At 40.0% G+C, this 19829-nt stretch overlaps 2 protein-coding genes across 2 annotated transcripts; both read left to right on the top strand.

Moving 5' to 3' along the window:
* Positions 1 to 23: 23 nt before the first annotated feature.
* LOC113030269 (APC membrane recruitment protein 1-like) lies at positions 24 to 6289 on the top strand. Its single transcript, XM_026181531.2, has 2 exons — positions 24 to 381; positions 2985 to 6289. The coding sequence occupies exon 2, from the start codon at positions 3090 to 3092 to the stop codon at positions 6141 to 6143; it is 3054 nt and encodes a 1017-aa protein (XP_026037316.1). The 5' UTR covers positions 24 to 381; positions 2985 to 3089; the 3' UTR covers positions 6144 to 6289.
* A 2518-nt stretch (positions 6290 to 8807) lies between these two features.
* On the top strand, positions 8808 to 18138 carry zc3h12b (zinc finger CCCH-type containing 12B). Its single transcript, XM_026181532.2, has 6 exons — positions 8808 to 8944; positions 14094 to 14891; positions 15032 to 15171; positions 15299 to 15533; positions 15799 to 15905; positions 15995 to 18138. Exons 2-6 carry the CDS (start codon positions 14257 to 14259, stop codon positions 17416 to 17418), a joined length of 2541 nt encoding a protein of 846 aa, XP_026037317.1. The 5' UTR covers positions 8808 to 8944; positions 14094 to 14256; the 3' UTR covers positions 17419 to 18138.
* Positions 18139 to 19829: the final 1691 nt, after the last annotated feature.

Genomic DNA, 19829 nt, shown 5'->3' with positions numbered 1-19829 from the left:
TTAATGCAGCATGCGGCTAAACTAGACACGGTAATCTCATCCCGGGTCGGCTGCTCTGCGTGTATTTCCAGTACACTGCTGCTGCCGTGTGGTTTAACGTTACTACCGCTAGCAACTAGTGAGTCATATTATCACAAACTGGTGAGGACACACTGGTGAGTGCGGTTAACGCTGCTAGCAGAGCACCCCCAACTAGCTAACGGTACCTGGAAATAAATGAAACTATGTCTGGTTAAAGCTACTCTGGGGCCACCGTCGACCACAAGCAGGCTGCTGTTTCTCAAAGTTCAAGCCAACTTAGCGTTAGCACAAACGATGCACTGAGAGCTAACTTCGTCTCTTGGTCGAAGAGCCAACAACGGCAGAATGTGGCTTTAGCTGGTAAGTTTGTTTACTTCATGACTCACCAACCACTATTATGTTACTTGGCTAACGTTGTCGTTAGTTTAGTTGATATGGAAGCCAAGGTCTATATTTGCAGCAGCTACAAATAGGTTTAGGCTATGTGTAGTCGCTGGCGTTTTCCATTGCAAATGCTACCATTTGAAGTGTTTTTTAACCTTTCTTTTTTTTTTTTTTTTTTTTAAAAAAAAGGTTAAATCGCCGTCTTTGATCCAACGTTCGCCGCTAGTGTTTATTGTGGCATGGCAACCGCACAGCTGCAGAAAAGTCACATCTGTAGCGTTTAGCTTTTTTTCTTACGCCAACTCTGACTCAGAGTAAGCTGGCATAGTTTTAGCTCAGCTCAGTTTTCTTTTAAATTATATCTGTCTTTTTCAGTCACGAAAGTTCATATATAATTAATAGAAGGTTGAATTCATCAGTTGTTTTTTCCCCCTCAAACAGAAATGTTATTTTTAACATAAGTAGAAAGAAACAATTTTCTTGGTGGGATACATCTTAAATGCAACCCTGGTCGAAGGCCCGCCACAATAAATACATATGTGTGTATTTATTTATTTATTGAGCACCTGAAGTCTGTAAGAGACATAGAGGGAGCTTTAGCAAGAGTAACTAAGTAATGGTTTTCTGTATGACTTCATCGATGTCTCATATCATTGAAACACAAGAAATGTTGTTCCACTCTTCTTTTTGCCTTCTTTCATTTTGCTACTCTCTTGAGCTTTACAGCATTTGAGTCAAATTAAGGTCTAGACTGGACTATTGTAACATGTAGATATTTTTTTGTTTTTCTTCCACAGTCTTTGAGTTGTAGATGCATTGCCTTGCTTGTGATTTTTTTTTTAATGTATTTATTTAATTTTTTTGCACGACCAGCCCCAACCAAGCTTTAGATCTTAATCTCTAGAATACTTTGGTAAACAGAGTTTAGGTCCTGTGGCTGCAAACAAGACCAAATGATCACCACTCTAACACGTTACTATGAGATGTTTGTGGTGATATATACGTGTGTGCATGTATGTATGTATGTATGTATGCATGTATATATTAGGGGTGCAACGATACACAAAATTCACGGTTCGATATTTTTTCGATACAAAAAAAATGTTCATGCTTTTTAATTTGTCATTTATTAAAATTATAAATATATATTTTAACTCAAAAGTACAGTTTTTAAATTTAATGTTGCTGAAACAACAAAGTAATAAAAAAAAATATATATATATCTGATCGAGAAATCACTCATCTTTGGAAAAGAGAGTTTATTACAGAGAAATAAAAGCTATACTATACGCTTCTTCTGGGCTATATTCTCAGCAGCATATTAAACATATCAGGTCCCCATAAGGAGAATCATGTGCTAACGGCTGTCTATATGACTCAGGTAAAGTTTGTAGCATGCGTGCTTGTTGTTTTTGTCTGCTTCCACTTGTCTTTGCACTAGGATGATGTCGGAGTAAATGTGCAGTCATATTCGTTGCGTTCCCACTAGTGCTGTCAGCGTTAATCTCGTTGAAATTACGTTATCGCCACAACACGGCAAGTTAACGAGCTACCGCGGATCGCCCCGTGCCTGGGGCTGGATGGCCAACACGTTAACGAGCTAACTGCGATAACACACTAGTTCCCACCAATGTAATTGAGCATTTCCTGGCACATCCAACATACTGTTTTACTTTTGTCCATGACGCGCTTACCTTCAGGGTCATACGTCACATGAAAACCAAAATAGTTCCAAACGCCACATCTGAATTAGGGTGGGGGAGGTTCAATTTGCCATGTTGCAAGGAGAGCTTAACTTGCTAGCTTGCCCTGCACTCAAGATTAAATTGAGAAAAATAAATCAGTTAGCAAATAACAGCACAGCTATTTAACATTAACGAAACAGGATTAAGTGTAAAAGACTAAAATCACAAACTGCAAAGAGGTAATGCATTCCTTGAACTGCAAAGGACTGCCCCTGTACTGTAATAAAACCCATAAATGCTACTGTTAAATTCAACATGGCTCTATGTGTTTAAGATTTATTTTACTCTATTTGCTAACCCTCCACTTAGTACTTTTTGGTGGGAGTGGAAGTGCATTTTCTTTCCACTTTCATGTAGCTCAGCAGTGGTTGAAGATGGGAGGATGTTCCCTTGATAGTTAAAGCGTGTAGAGAACAGTTTAGTGATGAGGATTCCAAGTGACTTGAATTGATACAATGGGTCCACTGTAGCTCTCTACCACACTGTCTGCTTCAGAAGAAGGAAATGTTCACAATCTCAAAAAGAAATCCCTCTGGGGCATAGATGCATTGCATTTTTATGTGGTTTTCTCTGCAGCTCTTGCACACATCCCAACCCTACCCACCTCCCCTTTGTCCTACCTGAACACTGTTTACAGAGTTAAAGTTGCAATTAAATGGTAAGGGGAATGCACTGCAAATGCAAAAATGTAAAAGAATAAAAAATAAAAAAAATAGAGAAAGAAAAAAAAATTGCAATCAGGATAGGCATACAGTTTTAGGCAGTAGAAACCTTGATAAATGTTTAAATGTCAGTGTTGGGGTATTGATTGTTGTCTTAATTTTTGCAATACAGGACTCATCAGATGGAGGAGTTCACAGCAGTCATCCCATCTGCTGCTTTCTAAACTTCAGCTATTGTGCCTTTTATCAAACTTGTGCTCCTGTAACTGTGCTAGCCATGGCTTCTCGCAGTGTTGATGAGCCACCAAGTGATACCAGGAATTTACCATCAGTCTCCGAAGAGCCTTCAAGATGTTACCCAGATGACGTCGTGGGAGAGCTTCAGCCAGACACCATGAATGCAACAGTGAAATCTCAAAAATCTGGAAAATTCAGGAGGACTGCCTTGACATTTTTTGGAGTTCGTAAAAGTATCTGTATTCTACCAAGCTTTTTTGGAGGAAGGAGCAAAAATCAGAACAAGTGGTCCACTAAGAAAGGAATCGGCAAAAGCAAAACCCATGACGGGCTGTGCAAAGTCAGTCAGGATGATGGTCTAAGAAGCGGGTATGCCTCAGCTGGAGATTTTGAGTACCACAGCCAGAGGGACACTGTGGGAGAGCTCCACAGTAGTTGTAGCAATGAATGTAGTCATCCTGCTGCTGAGCAGAAATCACTGACTCTTGGTCGGCAAAAAAAGGGTTTGAGGAGTCTTTTTCACAGTTTTAAGCATCACAGAAATCACAGAAATGATGGATTGGCTAAAACTGAAGTGATTGCAATGTCCTCTCCTCACTGCAAGAAAGAGGTGCCTGTTGTCCGGGACATCAGCCAGTTTGTCACAGAGTGCCTGGGATCTGAACCCAATGTGCCTGATTTTGTAGACGTCACAAGTGATATTTCCATTGGTCCTGAACGTAATGAGGCCAATGTGCAGACAGTGTTAGAGAGGAGTCTGGAGAAAGAAAGCCCAAAGTCAGAGGTTGACGAGCAGGTGAGTGATGATCAGCTGGAGGAAATGAATTTGATAGCCGTAGTCTCCAGTGAGTATGAGGAGCCAGCTAGAGGACATAGCGAGCCCTGTCTGAAACTTCAGATGATGTCGGAGGCGTCCGAAACACCGGCTGGCTCAACAGATCAACTGGACATGATTTTTGGGGATGTCGCGTCATTGAAAAGCTTCGACTCCCTCACCGGCTGCGGGGACATCATTGCAGATCAAGAAGACGACAGCATCACAGAGAGTACAGTCTCTGGAGAGAGGAGCAGAAATGGAGGAAAGAGGGCTTCTTGTTATCTTACTTATCAGGGAGGCGGCGAAGAAATGGCCTCGCCTGAGGATTTGGATGAAACTTGTCTTCAGGATTTCTGGGGGAACAATAGTTCAAAGGAGGTCTGCTACAGTTGCAATCAAGACCACACAGACGTGACTGCTGAGCTGACGACATCCCACAATATGGACTTGCTGAATAGTAGCAGCGGACAGCAAGCCGGTGGCATGGACTCCTCCTCAATTGCTGATGTATTAACTCCTCAAAGTGAGCATCAGGAGTCAGTTCCAAATAGTGATGAGGGCTACTACGATTCAACTACACCAGGGCCAGAGGAAGGACGAGAAAAAACGGACAGATTTCAAACAGAAAGGCTACCCAGAGACAGTTACAGCGGCGATGCCCTTTATGAACTTTTTGCGCCTGACGAAAGTCTCGTGAGCCCACGTTATGAAAGCAAATCCAAACTTCCCATTTCAAAACTGGGTGACTATTCAAGTCAACCAGCTGATGTTACAGATTCAGCCTTTGTCCCAGAAATGAACAAATTACAAATAAGTGCAGAATTATATAAAGTTCATGATTTTCTGGAGATGCCCAGCACATGCAGTAACTCCTTGGAGTTGGCACACAGTGTGGTTTGTCGGCCAGAAATCGCTATGAATAAAAACTGTAACTTGAACACAAAAGCCCAAGCTTCAGTCAGAGTAGATCATATAGAGCTGCATATATATGATCAAAAAGAAGATGTGCTTGCTTCCAGCGAAAAAAGAGCCAAATCCATAAATGCTGACACTGAGAAAAGGCATAGCAGCTTATCATTCCAAAGCATGTCTGACCCAGACTTTGAAACGTTTTGTGAACCCAAAGAGGAACATCTCGAGGAAAACAAGCCTGTGGCTTTACCGTACCGAAATATCACTTCTCCGTCTGAAGATTCTAACAACGACATGGACGATGGGCAAACTGTGTGTTTTTCACAGGCACTCGTGGACTTCACAAAACACACTCAAATGTTGAGCAACTTGCACGACAATGTGGATGACTTGGAGACAAATTCTGCCATCACTCCAAATGTGGAGGCCTTGCCTACCATAGTCACGTTTGATGTAGTGGATATGCATAATGAAGGTGAATATGATGAGCAGATTCACATGGAACTGGAGGAGGACATTTCATCGCCCTATCAGGAATTTGAGGAAAGCTACCTACAAAAGGATGCATTTGCTGAATGTGACTATCAGATGTTAGACCTATATGAACAGAACATGATCAGTAATACATGGGCGGTTGCCAGTCTCCCACGGCACCTCGGCCTTACAAGAGTCAGTCAGTCCATGCCTAACCCATTGTCTCTAGAGAGGAGAAGTAGGTCTCTGGACACAGAAAGCCTTGAGTTGAAGATGCCTGACTCGTACAGAGAGAACAGAGATGCTATCATTTCCTGTCCTCAGACAGAAGAGGACTTGGAGAGAGATGCCTCACCATATTACAAGAAGAATGTAGTCGTGTCTGCATCAGAAGTTCGACACAGCAGCAACACTATGGCCTTATCATGGCAAACGAGGTCAGAAATGGCTTTAAGCCTTCCTCTGACAGATGGGGAAATCAGTGAAAAGATGCAGAGTCTCAGTCAAACCCAAGTACATAAACACAAGATATTCTCTGTCACATCCAGCAGTGAATCCCAGCGTCTTTGCTCTAATATGTCGGACAGCATCTCCTGTGATTTACTTTCACCAAACACTGAGCTTTACAATAGACAGTGCCACCCTCCTTTGCAGTTAGAGTCCTGTTTACCTCATAGCACTTTTGTTTATTCTGGAATGATGGAGGACGTAGCCGATGATATTGATGACAACGTTTTTTGTCAGACTGCCACTAATTTGCAATCCTATAATCAGTGTGGTAAAAGTCACCAGGTTGCAATGTCTCATACTGAGAGTCCTCTGAGCACATGTGTGTCTAAGGATGAAATGTCCACCATCAGTGAAACAAGAACACCGAGGGATGTGGTGTGACCTGTAGCCTGCAACAATCTTCCTGAGGCAACCTTGAAGTGGAAGGCTCTCAATTTTTCAGTCATACAGTTATTATAACATGTATATTTGCCAGCGAGTGTTTTTATGGTCAACCAATGGAGGAATGGTTCAATTTTTATTTGCACAACTGCTTCCATTGAAAGGTTGTTGACACTGTGATAGAATGGAAGTGGAATGAAGTTTGGGAGTGTGTGACATCATTAGCACAGTGCTCGGAAGTCAGATTTTTCTGACTTTATTCAGATTTTTCTGAATTTTCTGCATTTGCACAGTGAACAGTAGGTTATGTCAAACTGGTTACATATATGGTAGTCCATCAAAGGCATTTAAGGGAGTAGTTGTTTCATTTGCATTTGTATCGAATCATCTCATTAAGCTATTGAATTTCACTAGAATGTTCATGCCCACGTGTAGCCTCGGCATCCAGGCCTCAACAATAATGTCATACTTCGTTTTAGTGGGTATTCATTAGCCTGGTGTCCAGGCTGACCAAGTCCTGCTTACTTTGCCAGTTGCCTCTAAACACATGAATGCTTATGCTTTTAATGCCGGCTTATGTTTGTATTTCCTTTTCTTGCTTTTCCACAGTCTATTGCTCTCATGAGAGTTATGTTAGTCCCTCTATGCTATTTTTTTTGCCATACTGGTTTAAGGAAAGGCCAAAAAGAAGTGTTAGAGAGAAGCACCTCCATGGGGTATATATGAATCACATTAAGCTGTTTCTATTTTTATCTTAATCTCAAAATGCAGGTAATTCTTACCAGATCCAGAACAAGATGAGCAGGTATTAGAAATGTACAGACAGTCATAGTTCATGCTTCAGCTGCTATTTGCTTTACATACTGTAGATAGCTTTGCAGAGCAAAGCTACATTATTTGTATAGCACATTTTACATGCAGATACCCTGTTTGTGAAACTGTTCTGCAGTAGTGCGTGTAGAAACAGCTAAGAAGTTAAATATGTTAAAAAAATGGTTAGAGGCAACAAAATTAAAGGGAAAAAGCTACTATCAGCCACAAGCTTAATGTTTGTAGACTGACAATCCAATCTGGCCTTTTTTTTCTGTTTAGTTTTTTTTGTGTTTGTGTGTGTGTGCTGTTTTGTTTTTGGCTTATTTTACAACAGCTTGACCACCTGTGAAGTGCAGAATTCTTACTAAAATGTTGCACTCCATATTTGTGCTACTGTAAGCTTGCAGAATGAACAAATGGCCTAGTTTTTGTTTTGTTTTTGTTTTTTTTAATATAAACTGCTATTTTGTCCATGTATCAGTTTCTTGTGCATTACTGTTTGTTCAGTCAGAGGTTAAATTGTCAGATGATTGTCATAGATTTTTTTTAACAGTAATATTAAAAGAAATGTCAGAGAATTTGTATTTATATCCTAAGCTATTTGTACACTGTAACATGTATTCCGGATTATTGCAAATTCCTTTTTTGTTTTTCTTTTGTAATAGTTTTACAGTTATATTCAATTCATGTTACAGTGGGAAATTTCTCTTGAAAATCTGTTACTTATTGAAATGGAAACACTGCCTTAGGTAAAAATAAAGAAGCCAAAACGTTTTCCATTTTCACTCCTCTTGTTTTCTTGCACTCTTATGTTTCCTTACAAGATTTTAAAACAGAACAGGTGGAGGACAAAAGAATAAGTGGTAGGCCTTAAACATGATCTACTGCAGATGGACAGTGCCTGAATATCATGTCCTTAAGAAGTAGGGAAAACGTCCAGCATGGAACCCGCCATAGAACCTGACTGATGCATCTGGTCAGAAGAGGGGTACAACCGTGGGTATCTACAGCAATCTGTAAAACACTCTGGAGGCTGTGTTGTGGATTGGAACTGCATTTCAAATAGTGGTGTTGGAGGTATTGTCAAATTAAGAACAAAGAGAAGTACAGTCAGATTTTGATCCACCTGCAATTCCATCTGGAAAGTGACTAATTGGCAACAGATTCATTTTTAGCATGACAATGATCCCAAGCACACTTCCAATACAGTAAAAGCGTACCTGGATGATTCAAAACAAAACGACTATATAGCTCATTGATTGGCCTTCCCAAAACTGGAACCTCAAAATTACTAAAGCAGTGTGTGATCATCTTGACAGAGAACAGAATTCCTTTCGAAAAGCCTGGAGAACTATTTCTGAAGACTACTTATAAAGTTACAGGAAAACTGCCTAATAGTGTTCAGGTTGTGTTGAAAAATAAATATTGACATTCAAGCTTGTTAGAAATGAACAAACTCAGTATTTGCCCTGTTGTATATTTCCAATTATGTTTGCACATGTTTAAGTACATTTCTACACTCAATTTCCATTATCCTAGCAACAAATAAAGAAAAGGGTGACTTAAGAGTCTTGACACGCTACTGTATATATTGAAAGTACATGACAATAGTAAGTCACTCAATGCAACAAAAACAGGGCAGTTGGGCTACATTGCACTTCTTATAAGAAATAACACCTTGATCGTCTCGTCATAGAATGTTTTTCAGAAGGCAACGAAAACAAGTGTGCTTTTGTGTTTTTGCTTTGGAAAAACGACAGTTCTCAAACTATCACTACACGCAACCAGGAAAAAAAGCATCGTGAATGTTTGATAAAACCGCATGCTGAGAGAGCAGGAGGAAGAAATTGGCTATTTTGACCCTGGTGGCTTTTCACAGTTAAGGTTACTTGTTTCCTTCGCCTTATCTGGCAACCCTGACCAAACTGCGACAGCGCCAATGGCAGCAAAACATAACTGTTACAGGCGAGGAGGATGACAGCAACAAGGTGAGATGAGCATCGTTTGAATTCAGCGATGGCGGTGATATACGTGCAGAATATGTAAGGCATCGTAACGTATTGGTTTTGTTTTAGTTACATCTGAAATGTTAAATGAGCGTCAACTTTACCTTAAGTTACTATAGTATTCCGGCAAAAATGTTAGCACACGCTCAGCAACTGAAGCTAACTCACGTTAGCATATTACCCTGTGATGCCTCTGAGATGGCTTTATGTTAGCTCAGTCGCGTTACCTAGCGTTGCTACCGTTAACCAAATAAGAGACCTGGCTTCATTGACAAGGTTGTTGGTTAACTTGTAGCTTGCAATAGGCGTTTTCGGCCGTTCTCAAGCCATTGACGAATAGGACAACCCCTGTCAAGCTGTTGTTTTTATGTAGCGAAAATGTTGACTCCAGTTGTCTGAGTAGACTGGCTTGCTAGCGTATGCTAACCACAGCCCGGGGCCTAAGGGTGTCAAAGCAGTTCTCTTGAATCAAACTGACTTTCAAAGACGACGTCTTGTGCAGTGGTCATGTTACAGCGCTATTGTAAAGAATGCGTTGTAAGTACAAACTGTCTTATAATGACATGTTGTTTAACCTTCCTTTCATCCCTCTGAACTCATGATGCTGTTGCTAAAGATATCAAGCACTTGAGGTTTTTGTATTGACGTGTCAGCTTGTTAGCAGAATCATTGCACACACACAGCCCACCAAAGTTCATTCAGCAGTTCAGGAGGGTCACTAGGATTCATGTTCCATTTTAACCTTAGTTACAAGTCATGTAGTTTGTTTCCTGTAGAGGCAAAAACTTGATCAATCTGAAAATGGACTTCAGTCGTCACATGTAATTTTGTCTGCTGTCACTGTCCAGCTTAGTGTGTGTTTGTGTTGGGATGCGTTCATGAAACACAGGATTAAATAGAGGAGTCTGTAAAATTCTGTAAAAGTCTGATTTGGCGCTATATAAATAAAATTGAATTGAATTGTAAAAATGCATTTTAAAAAACAGGTTAAGAAAAAATTCTGTCAGCAGACCAAAGTTGGTTGGACCTTAAGTGGGTAATAATATACAAAATTTAACTTGCTGGGAAGAGGGATCATGCTTTAAAGACCTGAACATATTTTCATGATTTATACTTTTGTTTGTATCACTATAATTTGTTATAATTCAGTTTTGTTTAATGATTGCATGAAGCAGAAACACCCTTGTGTCTTTAAGCACAGCAATCTATAAATAATGATGATACTTGGAAGAAACACCTTCCTTCCTGCTTGCCATGGATTATAACTGTAACTGTAAGTGACAGGAATCCACTAAGATAACTGCTGAAAACTTGATGAAAGTTGATGATTAGGCCATATGATGAAGAAATTAACATTTTAAAATTTAAATTGAAGTTTGTTTTGTTGTTTTTTTTCTTCTTTTTTTGCAGTGAAAACTGCTGTTAGAGCTTGTGGAAATGTAGTGCCAACCAGCATTAATTCTTCCTGCTATACATCAGATGTCTGAAACACTGATCAGGGTTAGTGAGGAAATGACATTTTATCTTTCTTCACTGGTTTCCCTGGATGACATTTTATTTCCTTCTTATATTGAATCATATCCAAGTAAAAAAAAAATCTAAATGAAGTTATTTCCAATACAGTTCCAGATCATTGTTACGCACCCTTATGCTAGTACAAATAATATGCACATGTTGTCTTCTTGTCTTCTATTGATTTTTGATACTTTAATTGGTGAGCCACAGATGTAGAGCATCTTCCTATTGCAGTTTTGGGGTGGTGGAGTATGTTGAAGGAGTATGTAGGACGTATATTTACACAGAGTTCTGGAAACTGGCCGTGCTGATTATGTATTTACATTTTGTGTTTAGCAAAACCACAAAATATGAGAACAAGGATCGAAAGATGTAATGTTTTCTTAGTTCTATGTAAAGTAATGGAAAAGTGTACCAAAGTAATTTATTTTCTTTATCACACTGGTGATTTAGCTGGTGGTTTAAGGCGTCAGCCTTGATTTCAAGATGTATAACAACACAAGCATTAAATGTAACACCAGCTTGCTGTGTACTGCAGTTTATTCCTGGTTTGTTCTGGATACTAATGTTGGGTCAGCTTCACGAAAGATGGCTTCACGGGCCTGCCTCACTTGTTGCTATGAAACAGATCTGCATGAGCCTGTGTGTGTGCAGGGATAGTCTGGAGGTCTTGCTGAGACTAAGCCTGTGAATCTGGAGGTGGAAGGGAAAGGATTGAAAGAGCTCTAGCTCTTTTTAAACACGTATTCATGTGCTCATAAAATGTTGTAAATGACAGTGGGTTGTGTGAGCTTTTGTACTGTGTCTGCCACTAATCCTAGAAGTTCCACAACAGTGCCTCATCGCCCTCTCCTTCGTCCTTCTTACAGCTGCGTGCTTAGATATTCAAACCATGGTTTGTTCTCTGTCCTTACACAAGTAGTGATGAGGAATGAGACTAGGCTCTATTGATGCAGTAAGCCTACACAAAACACTGACATCACAAGGTATGCTTGTTTAGCCATAGATTGACCTTCAAAGTAGCTCCCATGAATGTCGGTGCCTGTGCAGTGTTTTGCCAATACAGTGACGAAGTGTTATTACATGAGCCAGTGCTTAGAGTCAGACAAATGATTCAGTCAATTTTCACAATGCCAAGACTGGCTTTTCTTTTTATAATGCTCACCCCAAACAAAGGTCTAAATGTGAGTTTTAAAATTTTTTAAATCACCGCTTCATGAGTTTTGATGTAGAGTTGTATCGCAGCTGTGGTGTTCTGCATTTACTGGCTGCGTGAAGAGAGATGATGAGCTGTGTTTGTGTTAGTCGTGACTGGTAAAAAAGAGTTAGCTGATGACAAGGCTGTGTTGCTAAGCAACTCACATCATGGGCTGTGCCTCTTGAAGCTCGAAGCTGGCTGTACTGTCTCTGCAAGACTGGGGGGAAAGTGTAGTATAGTGTGTGTGTGTGTGTGTGTGTGTGTGTGTGTGTGTGTGTGTGTGTGTGTGTGTGTGTGTGTGTGTGTGTGTGTGTTCAGTAGAGTGCTTACCATGGATTTTATTTGATTATCAATATCCATGTGTAAAAACAATGTGCACTCTGAGCCGTTGGCAGCGTGTTGTGGTTTAGACTCCGAGCACCCCAAAATCCCCGCAGTGCTTTACCATAAAACAGCTTTGCTCCCTGTGGAATTCTCCTCAATTCAGATTGATTGTCAGGGGATTAGTGGTGCAGGCTTACACTGTTCAGCCCACACTTCTCTTAGGTTATGTTAACTCGTGTACTTACACCCCATGTATGTCTGGCTTCAATGTTGCTATGAAGTTAAAATATTGTGTTTATTTTAAATACCTGTGTGATTTGTATGGGGGTTTTTTTTGGGGGGGGGGATAGTTTTGGGTTTTTTTGGGGTTTTTTTAACCAGAATGTTGTGATTTTCATTTTAAAACCAGAAAAATAGAAGGACTTTGCACTAGGCAAGAGATCAGTGACACTTTAATGTTTATATCTTTGGCTTTTGTTTGTCCAAAAATTGAGATTGTTGTATCTGTATGCTACATGAAAATAAGCAAAGAAATATACACAAATCTGTTTAGGTTTATTGGTAATTTTAGTTTATAAATGCAACACCTTGTCAGGTGCTTTGCTGTAGTTTGTAATTACTGCTTAAGATACATAAATGGTGGTCAGATTTTTATGAATTAGTGGTCTGTGTGTGTGACATGTTACTTTTCGTTAAAAATGCAATAAAGCATAGTTTTGTAGTTATAATTTTATAGTCAAGTATAGTTTGGGGATATTTCAAGTAAAAATAAAATGATTTTTTTTTGTTGTTGGAGGGAAGTAGGAAAAGTTCAGTATGTTCCTCCATTTGTCAATGAGTAACGATGCCTGACGGCTACCAAAAACAAGCGCTGCTTTAACTCTTTCACCCCATAAAGATGATATATGAGGATCTCCCCAGTACACTTAGTGTGATCTCTGACTTCATTATTAACTTCTGATACTGAGTCATTTTGTTCTATAAGCAGGCCTGAAATGTGACAGAAAAGGGCTTCAACGGTTACTCCTAGTAGGCTTTGAAAGGGTAAAGAGTAAAAACATTGCAGTTGTGGCCCCCAGCATCATAATTAAGGGGAAAACCCACCCATGGCAGTTATTTGCTAATTAGGAATCCAGTGTCTCATATAGCAGTGTCAGGCAGACCAGTCAGCATGTGTGCTTATTGTGCTTCATTTGCCTGAATAATTCAGTCACTTACTGCAGATGGTATTGTTTCTTGCTGGTGGAGAACTTACTGGTCTACCACAAGTAGGGGCAGAAGACTGGGGCTCAAAAGCGTTTTCCCAGGTTTTATTGGAATTTGTTAGAAGACATAATTGTAGACTAATTTGATATATATTTCTGAGTTTAGTATTCTTAGTGTTTTCTATTAAATAATCTCAAGTACTTACTTTACCTTTCAACATTACCTTTATTATGTATAAAAGAAAGCTGGGAGCACCTACTGTACTTACAACTGAAAATCTGCCATACCTTCTAAGTTAGTATTACGCTGGACCATCCTGGAACCAAAAGCAAATCTCTGATATGGGACCCTCCTAATCTGCCATGCAATCCAGTGGTTCTGTTTCCATACCACAGATTGTACTAAAGATTGACATCACTCATTGGTTTACAAACTCCTGTTCTAAAGCCCTGAAATGGGCATTTTCATATGAGCACAGTCGCTTTGAGGCACTTATAGTGTAAGGTAAAGACCTTACAATAATAAAGATAAAACCCAACAATCAAACAACCCTCTTTGACCAAGCACTTGGCAACAGCGGGAAGGAAAACTCCCTTTTAACAACTCATGATTTCTATTTATAAGTTGTCACAAACAACAGGAATGCATATATATATTCGTCAAATAAGATAAAATAACATTTGTCTTCAAATGTGGACCAGCCATAGTTGCCACACAAAAACCCCCATTTTAGGAAAGGAGGGGCCAAACTTACTATATCGTTGTTAGATTCATTCTGGTATCTTCCCCCAGTGTCTTTTTTTGGTCCAACTTCAGATTAGGTGCTCAGGAAAAAAAATGATTGATGAAAGAGACATATTGACCCTTATTTTTGTTGCTTTCTTGCAGGATTACATAATTTGATTTTACCTGCTCACACAGTAGAGGCCGTAACCCTTTGGCCTGGAGGAGAAGCCTGCAGTGCTAAAAGTCCATCCCTTAGCATGATTAGCTGGTTGTGGTGGAGGTGAGGAAGCATGGAGTGGAAATTTGGGGTGTCAAGACAAACGTGATGACAGCATGGTCCATGGTGGAGAAGCTCAAAATGGAAAAACGCCCGTGCAGGGAGGAGAACATTGACTCAAGCGAGGCGCAGCATGCCACTGACGAGTCTGAGGATGGAAGCAGCTCAGATAGCGAATCGGAAGAGCAGCAACATCGGAGGGTTCAGGTGAACAGCAGTAGCTGTAAGAGAAGGGAGCCACTGGCTGTAACAAAACCCCACCGACAGCTCTGTCGCTCCCCATGCCTTGATCGGCCCAGTTTTTCCCAGAGTAGCACTGTGCAAGACTTTCGTGAGGATGAGACCAATGCAGCACCAGGGGCTAAGCCCGCCAGTGAGCGAGAGTACCAGACTAAGATGGAATTTGCTTTGAAGTTGGGCTATTCAGGAGAGCAGGTTGAAACTGTGCTCCACAAGTTAGGGTCTGCTGCGCTTATTAACGATGTTCTTGCCGAGTTAGTACGGCTCGGAAACAAAGCAGAGCCTGAAAACCAGTCTTGCAGCAGCAGTACAGCCACGTCAATATCACGCTCCCCCTGTGTTAAAGAGACTGTTAGTCCCGAAGTGTCAGTGGAAGAGGAATCTGTGGATAGTTTTGATAACCTCAGGCCTATCGTCATCGATGGCTCAAATGTGGCAATGAGGTGAGGGACACAGAGACTTAGACTCACATTGAACTGGTCTGTGCTCTGTGCAGAATAAACTTATTGTCCTGAAGTATTTTCCTTTAATAGTCAGCTGTTCCATGAAGTTAACTAAACCTAATACTGTTATGTTTTGATAGCCACGGAAACAAAGAGGTGTTCTCTTGTCGTGGCATCCAGCTTGCTGTTGAATGGTTTCTGGAGAAAGGACACAAAGACATCACTGTGTTTGTTCCAGCCTGGAGAAAGGAGCAGTCAAGACCTGATGCCCTCATCGCAGGTGACTGTGCATTCACCTTACATCATAACACTGGTGCTATTTAAAGAGCAGCCTTTTAACTTGCACCTTTTAACTTGCACCGTTACCAAACTGATGCACATAAACTCACTCAGTATTCCTCTTTCAGATCAAGAAATCTTACGCAAGCTGGAGAAAGAGAAGATCTTGGTTTTCACCCCGTCTCGGAGAGTTCAAGGCAGGAGAGTGGTGTGCTATGATGATCGCTTCATAGTGAAGCTGGCTTATGATTCTGATGGAATTATTGTGTCAAATGACAACTACAGAGACTTGCAAAATGAGAAGCCAGAATGGAAGAAATTTATAGAAGAGCGACTCCTAATGTACTCATTTGTCAATGACAAGTAAGAAACTGTTACTGTCATTTTATGGCATAGCTATACTATGTAAAATGCTTTCATGAATACCACTTTAGACTGTACAAATAAAGTGTCTTTTTAGAAACGTGTCGGGGTTGTTTTATGTAAATAAATCAACAAAATAAAGACTATATATGTTGCATGAACTGTTGCATTTTTATATTGTGATCTATAATAGACAATAGGAGTTTTTGAATTCTATTCTGTGGTAGACAGTTTTGCATTTAATAATAAATATTTTTGCTATTAGGTTTATGCCACCTGATGATCCATTGGGAAGACATGGACCAAGCTTAGAAAATTTCCTGCGCAAACGCCCCGTTGTTCCAGAGCACAAAAAACAACCTTGCCCTTATGGTAGGTTCTTTCTTCAAAATACTGCTATTCTGTCTGGGTATTCAATGTGTTTGATTTTCTTAACTTAATCTTCCGTTTCTTTGTACAAGGGAAAAAATGCACATATGGACACAAGTGCAAGTACTATCACCCAGAGCGTGTCAACCAGCCACAGCGCTCCGTGGCTGATGAACTACGGGCTTTTGCCAAATTGTCTGCAGTGAAAACAATGAGTGAAGGGGCTTTAGCTAAATGTGGGATTGGTCCAGCAACAGTAAAGGGGGACAGCAGCTCTGAGGCCAAACGCGTGGCACCCAAACGTCAGTCTGACCCGAGCATTCGTTCAGTGGCCTGCGAACCTCCAGAGGCACTGTCCGCCATTAGGAAGTCTGAGACAAATTCAGTGCCTTCCCTCGTGTCTGCTCTCAGTGTGCCCACAATGCAGCCAGCCAAGAGCCACGCAGCTGGTGCCTTGAACACACGATCAGCCAGCAGCCCAGTGCCAGGTTCTTTGCAGTTTTCTCACAGTTCTCTGGAGCACATGTCTAGTGTACAGTACCCTCCTATTTTAGTTACTAATAGTCATGGCGCCTCTGTAACATATAGTGAACAGTTCCCAAAGTATGACTCAGTTAGTGACCATGGCTATTATTCACTGCACAGTGATTTTTCAAATATGAGCATGAGCAGCATGCATAATGTTGACAGTTTCTGTAGCATGGAGCACGAGCATGTGTATCAGAGAAACCCCAGCCACTGCCCTGAATCCTGCCTCAGCCATTCAAACAGTGACTCGTTCTCGTCTTATGGGGACCTGTACCCAAGCTCTGTGGACAGTAGCTTAGAGGAGAGTATGAAGGGGCAGCAGCAGTCTCCCGCACAGACTAGGATGCAAGCGTTCTCCCACGGGTTTCGTCATGAAGCGCTGACTAGGGTACAGAGTTACGGACCAGAGGAGCCCAAGCAAGGCCTACGTAAGCAGGCTGGGTCTCATCTAGCACCACATATCCAGCATGCTGCAGTGGGAGCCAGGTCCAGCTGTCCTGGAGATTATCCCCTAACTCAGAATGTTCTCCCACCTTTGTCCTCACAACCCACACGCTCGCTAGGTATGACTCGTATGGACAGCATATCGGATTCAAGGCTATATGATAGCAACCCAATGAGACAGAGGCGACCTCCACTGTGCCGTGAGCAGCATGCAAGCTGGGACCCTCTCCCTTGTGGTAATGAGTCCTATGAATATCATTCATATCCACTGAGTAACAGCTTGATGCCATGTTGTGAGCGGGTGATGGTCCGCAGCATGCCAGACAAAATGGAACAAATCTGGAACTCGCCATGGGAGGCCCCATCTGGAGCTGAACACCAAGAGCGGTATGCTATCCCAGACCACCAGTATCAAACATACAGGAACCTTTGTAACATCTTTCCTGCCTACATAGTCCACGCTGTAATGGAGAAGAACCCTCATTTGACAGACCCGCAGCAACTTGCCGCTGTCATTGTTACAAAACTGAGGTCATGCCACTGAACAGTTAATTGTATGAAACCTTCAAAATGGATTTAATAAGAGAAATGAGGATTTCTTTGCAAAGATAGGCACATGTTAAATGTTGCTCCATGTGCAATGTCTGCCCTCAGGAGTTAGTTGTTTTTAAATGTTTCTGGTAGGATAGAGGACATTTTTGTATGAAGTGGGGTGTAGCTGATACAAGCCAACACCTTATTAGAAATCTGGTTCATAACGTATTCATACTACCTGAGCAGGAACAGGGAAGCAGTGTCTGTTTAACATGAAAGGTAATTCCTGTATTGTCGTTAACCTTTGGCAGTACTGAATTTAAATGATGTTACATGTTGTACAAAGTTGTAGAGGCTGAAAACAATATGAAATATTCAATCCATTTTGTAAAATATATAAATAAAGTAATGTGTGAAATAAAGTAAAATAATGAAATCTAAACTCATATGTATTTATATATACAGATGACACCACCTGTCACCTTTTAATCAGTGTTCAGCTTTCAAGGTAAAAAGCTGTTAACAGAATTAACATTTTTTGCTCTTGTTAGCTGTAAAAGTCATTAAAAATGAACTCCGTGAAACACACAACACAGATAAAGTAAACTTTTAGATTTCCTTTTATTATAAGGCTGCAAAGGCCACTTAGCTAACAAGCTAACATTCTAGGTAGGTTGTAAGCACAGAAGACAGTTTATTATAGGAATTAAAATTGGCTGATTAATTCAGAGAGCAATCTTTTAAAGACCAAAAAACACTAAAAGCCATCATTTATTTCTTCATTTCAAATCAACAGCTTGATATTGGCACTTGTGAGCTAATCGACAAGCTTGCTAGCTAGTTAGCATTAGTTGGCAAACACAGTAACAAAACTAAGGAAGTTTATTTATTTATTAACCTTTATTTAACCAGGAAGATCCCATTGAGATTTAAAAACCTCTTTTTCAAGGGAGACCTGGCCAAGATAGGCAGCAGCAGATGTCTCACAGTTACAGAAATTACTCAAACACAGGCAGCAACAACACACATGCAACAATAAGTGAAAGAATACAAATAAAAAAAAAATTAAAATAAAGTCAGTTAAAATGACAATCAATCTAATTGAAACAGTTACATGTTATGGACTTGGCCTCAAGGATTCGTAGTTTAGATTTAAAATAAAATGACTTAATAAAATGAATTCAGTCATTTACTTCTTTATTTGATATCGCTAGCAAGAGGTATTTAAAATATGTATCTGTATTGAGATGAAGTCATAAAAATACTAATTGGACATTTGAAATATTACTTTAAACTTGATTTTAACCATCAAACAGTTCCCGAAGTTACTGTATTTTACAGAAGTGAACATGTTTATTTCATTTAGAATTGTATTGCTGGGTTCTGTTTGTAGACAGCTTACAATCATAATTTAAGACTAAAGTGAACCCTAATGTAATTGTAATTAATTTCTGTAATATTGAATGCGCGTATCAGTGTGAACAATTGAATGAGTAAACGAGTTACGTAAATATCGGCACGGGAAATAATTACATGGTCCTATCTCCCACATTTTTATGAAGATCCTGTTCAGGTGCTTTGAATGCGTTATGAAAGGCATTTAAAGTGTTTCTGATGCAGTGGAACTATTAGTAACCATGCAGTCTGCCTCTGCTGTAAATAATATTTATGATTAGTTTTCTTTTGTTTGTTTGTTTGTTTGTTTGTTTGGGGGGGGGGGGGGGGATTTATTTTGAAGATGAGTAAGAGGGAGGTAGGTATATACCTCACAGCATGAACTATGACATTTTATGGCCTTATATCTGAGTGACCTCACACTTATTCATTGTCCAATTGGTTTCGGTGAACGTCTTTGTCATTGAAGCCTCATAATTTCAAATGTAAAGCACTATCTCAGTATCTAAAGAGATATATTTTCTCAGCCTCACTTAACAAAGCTACTATTTTGGTAGAATTTGACAGTGCACAAAGCAAGCCAAAAAAATTATTTGACTTGTATATATGTGCGCATGTACATATGATCACAGAAAAGCCATTATTTCAAAGTCATTTATAAGCTGCTAAATAATGCCAAAAAAAATAATTTATATATTGTCAGTATTCAAAATAATTTTAGTTCACAGGATCAATTTGATTATAGTATAAAAAGAGCATATGTGTTTGGATAGTTTATATAGTGTACTGTATAGTTAGCTGTCTGATTTTATTGGATGCTACATCCAGGATTTTCCTCTTTATAAAATTGTCATATCTGTTGTGCTAATCCTTTTCAGTGTGAAGTATTCAAAGTATCTTTGTTTCACGCAGTAGTTCTATTGGACTTGTTCAAGTTGCCGCTGGAGCAGTTTGTTTTCAGGTGCAAGTCAATTTATTTTCTAACTACTTTTACATGCACCTTGATAGTGTGATCATTTGAGCTTT

Source organism: Astatotilapia calliptera, chromosome 10 (assembly GCF_964374335.1).
Source record: "Astatotilapia calliptera chromosome 10, fAstCal68.1, whole genome shotgun sequence".
In the NCBI taxonomy this organism is placed as follows: Eukaryota; Metazoa; Chordata; class Actinopteri; order Cichliformes; family Cichlidae; genus Astatotilapia; species Astatotilapia calliptera.
This window is presented reverse-complemented; position numbering and strand designations above follow the sequence as displayed.

What these genes read in the sequence shown, in the direction of transcription:
- zc3h12b (XM_026181532.2), top strand. Translation starts at nt 14,257, where the DNA reads ATGACAGCATGGTCCATGGTGGAGAAGCTCAAAATGGAAAAACGCCCG. An exon ending in ACCTGATGCCCTCATCGCAG is followed by an intron (nt 15,172 to 15,298) that starts GTGACTGTGCAT and finishes TTCCTCTTTCAG; the next exon opens with ATCAAGAAATCTTACGCAAG. An exon ending in TACTCATTTGTCAATGACAA is followed by an intron (nt 15,534 to 15,798) that starts GTAAGAAACTGT and finishes TTTTGCTATTAG; the next exon opens with GTTTATGCCACCTGATGATC.
- LOC113030269 (XM_026181531.2), top strand. Translation starts at nt 3,090, where the DNA reads ATGGCTTCTCGCAGTGTTGATGAGCCACCAAGTGATACCAGGAATTTA.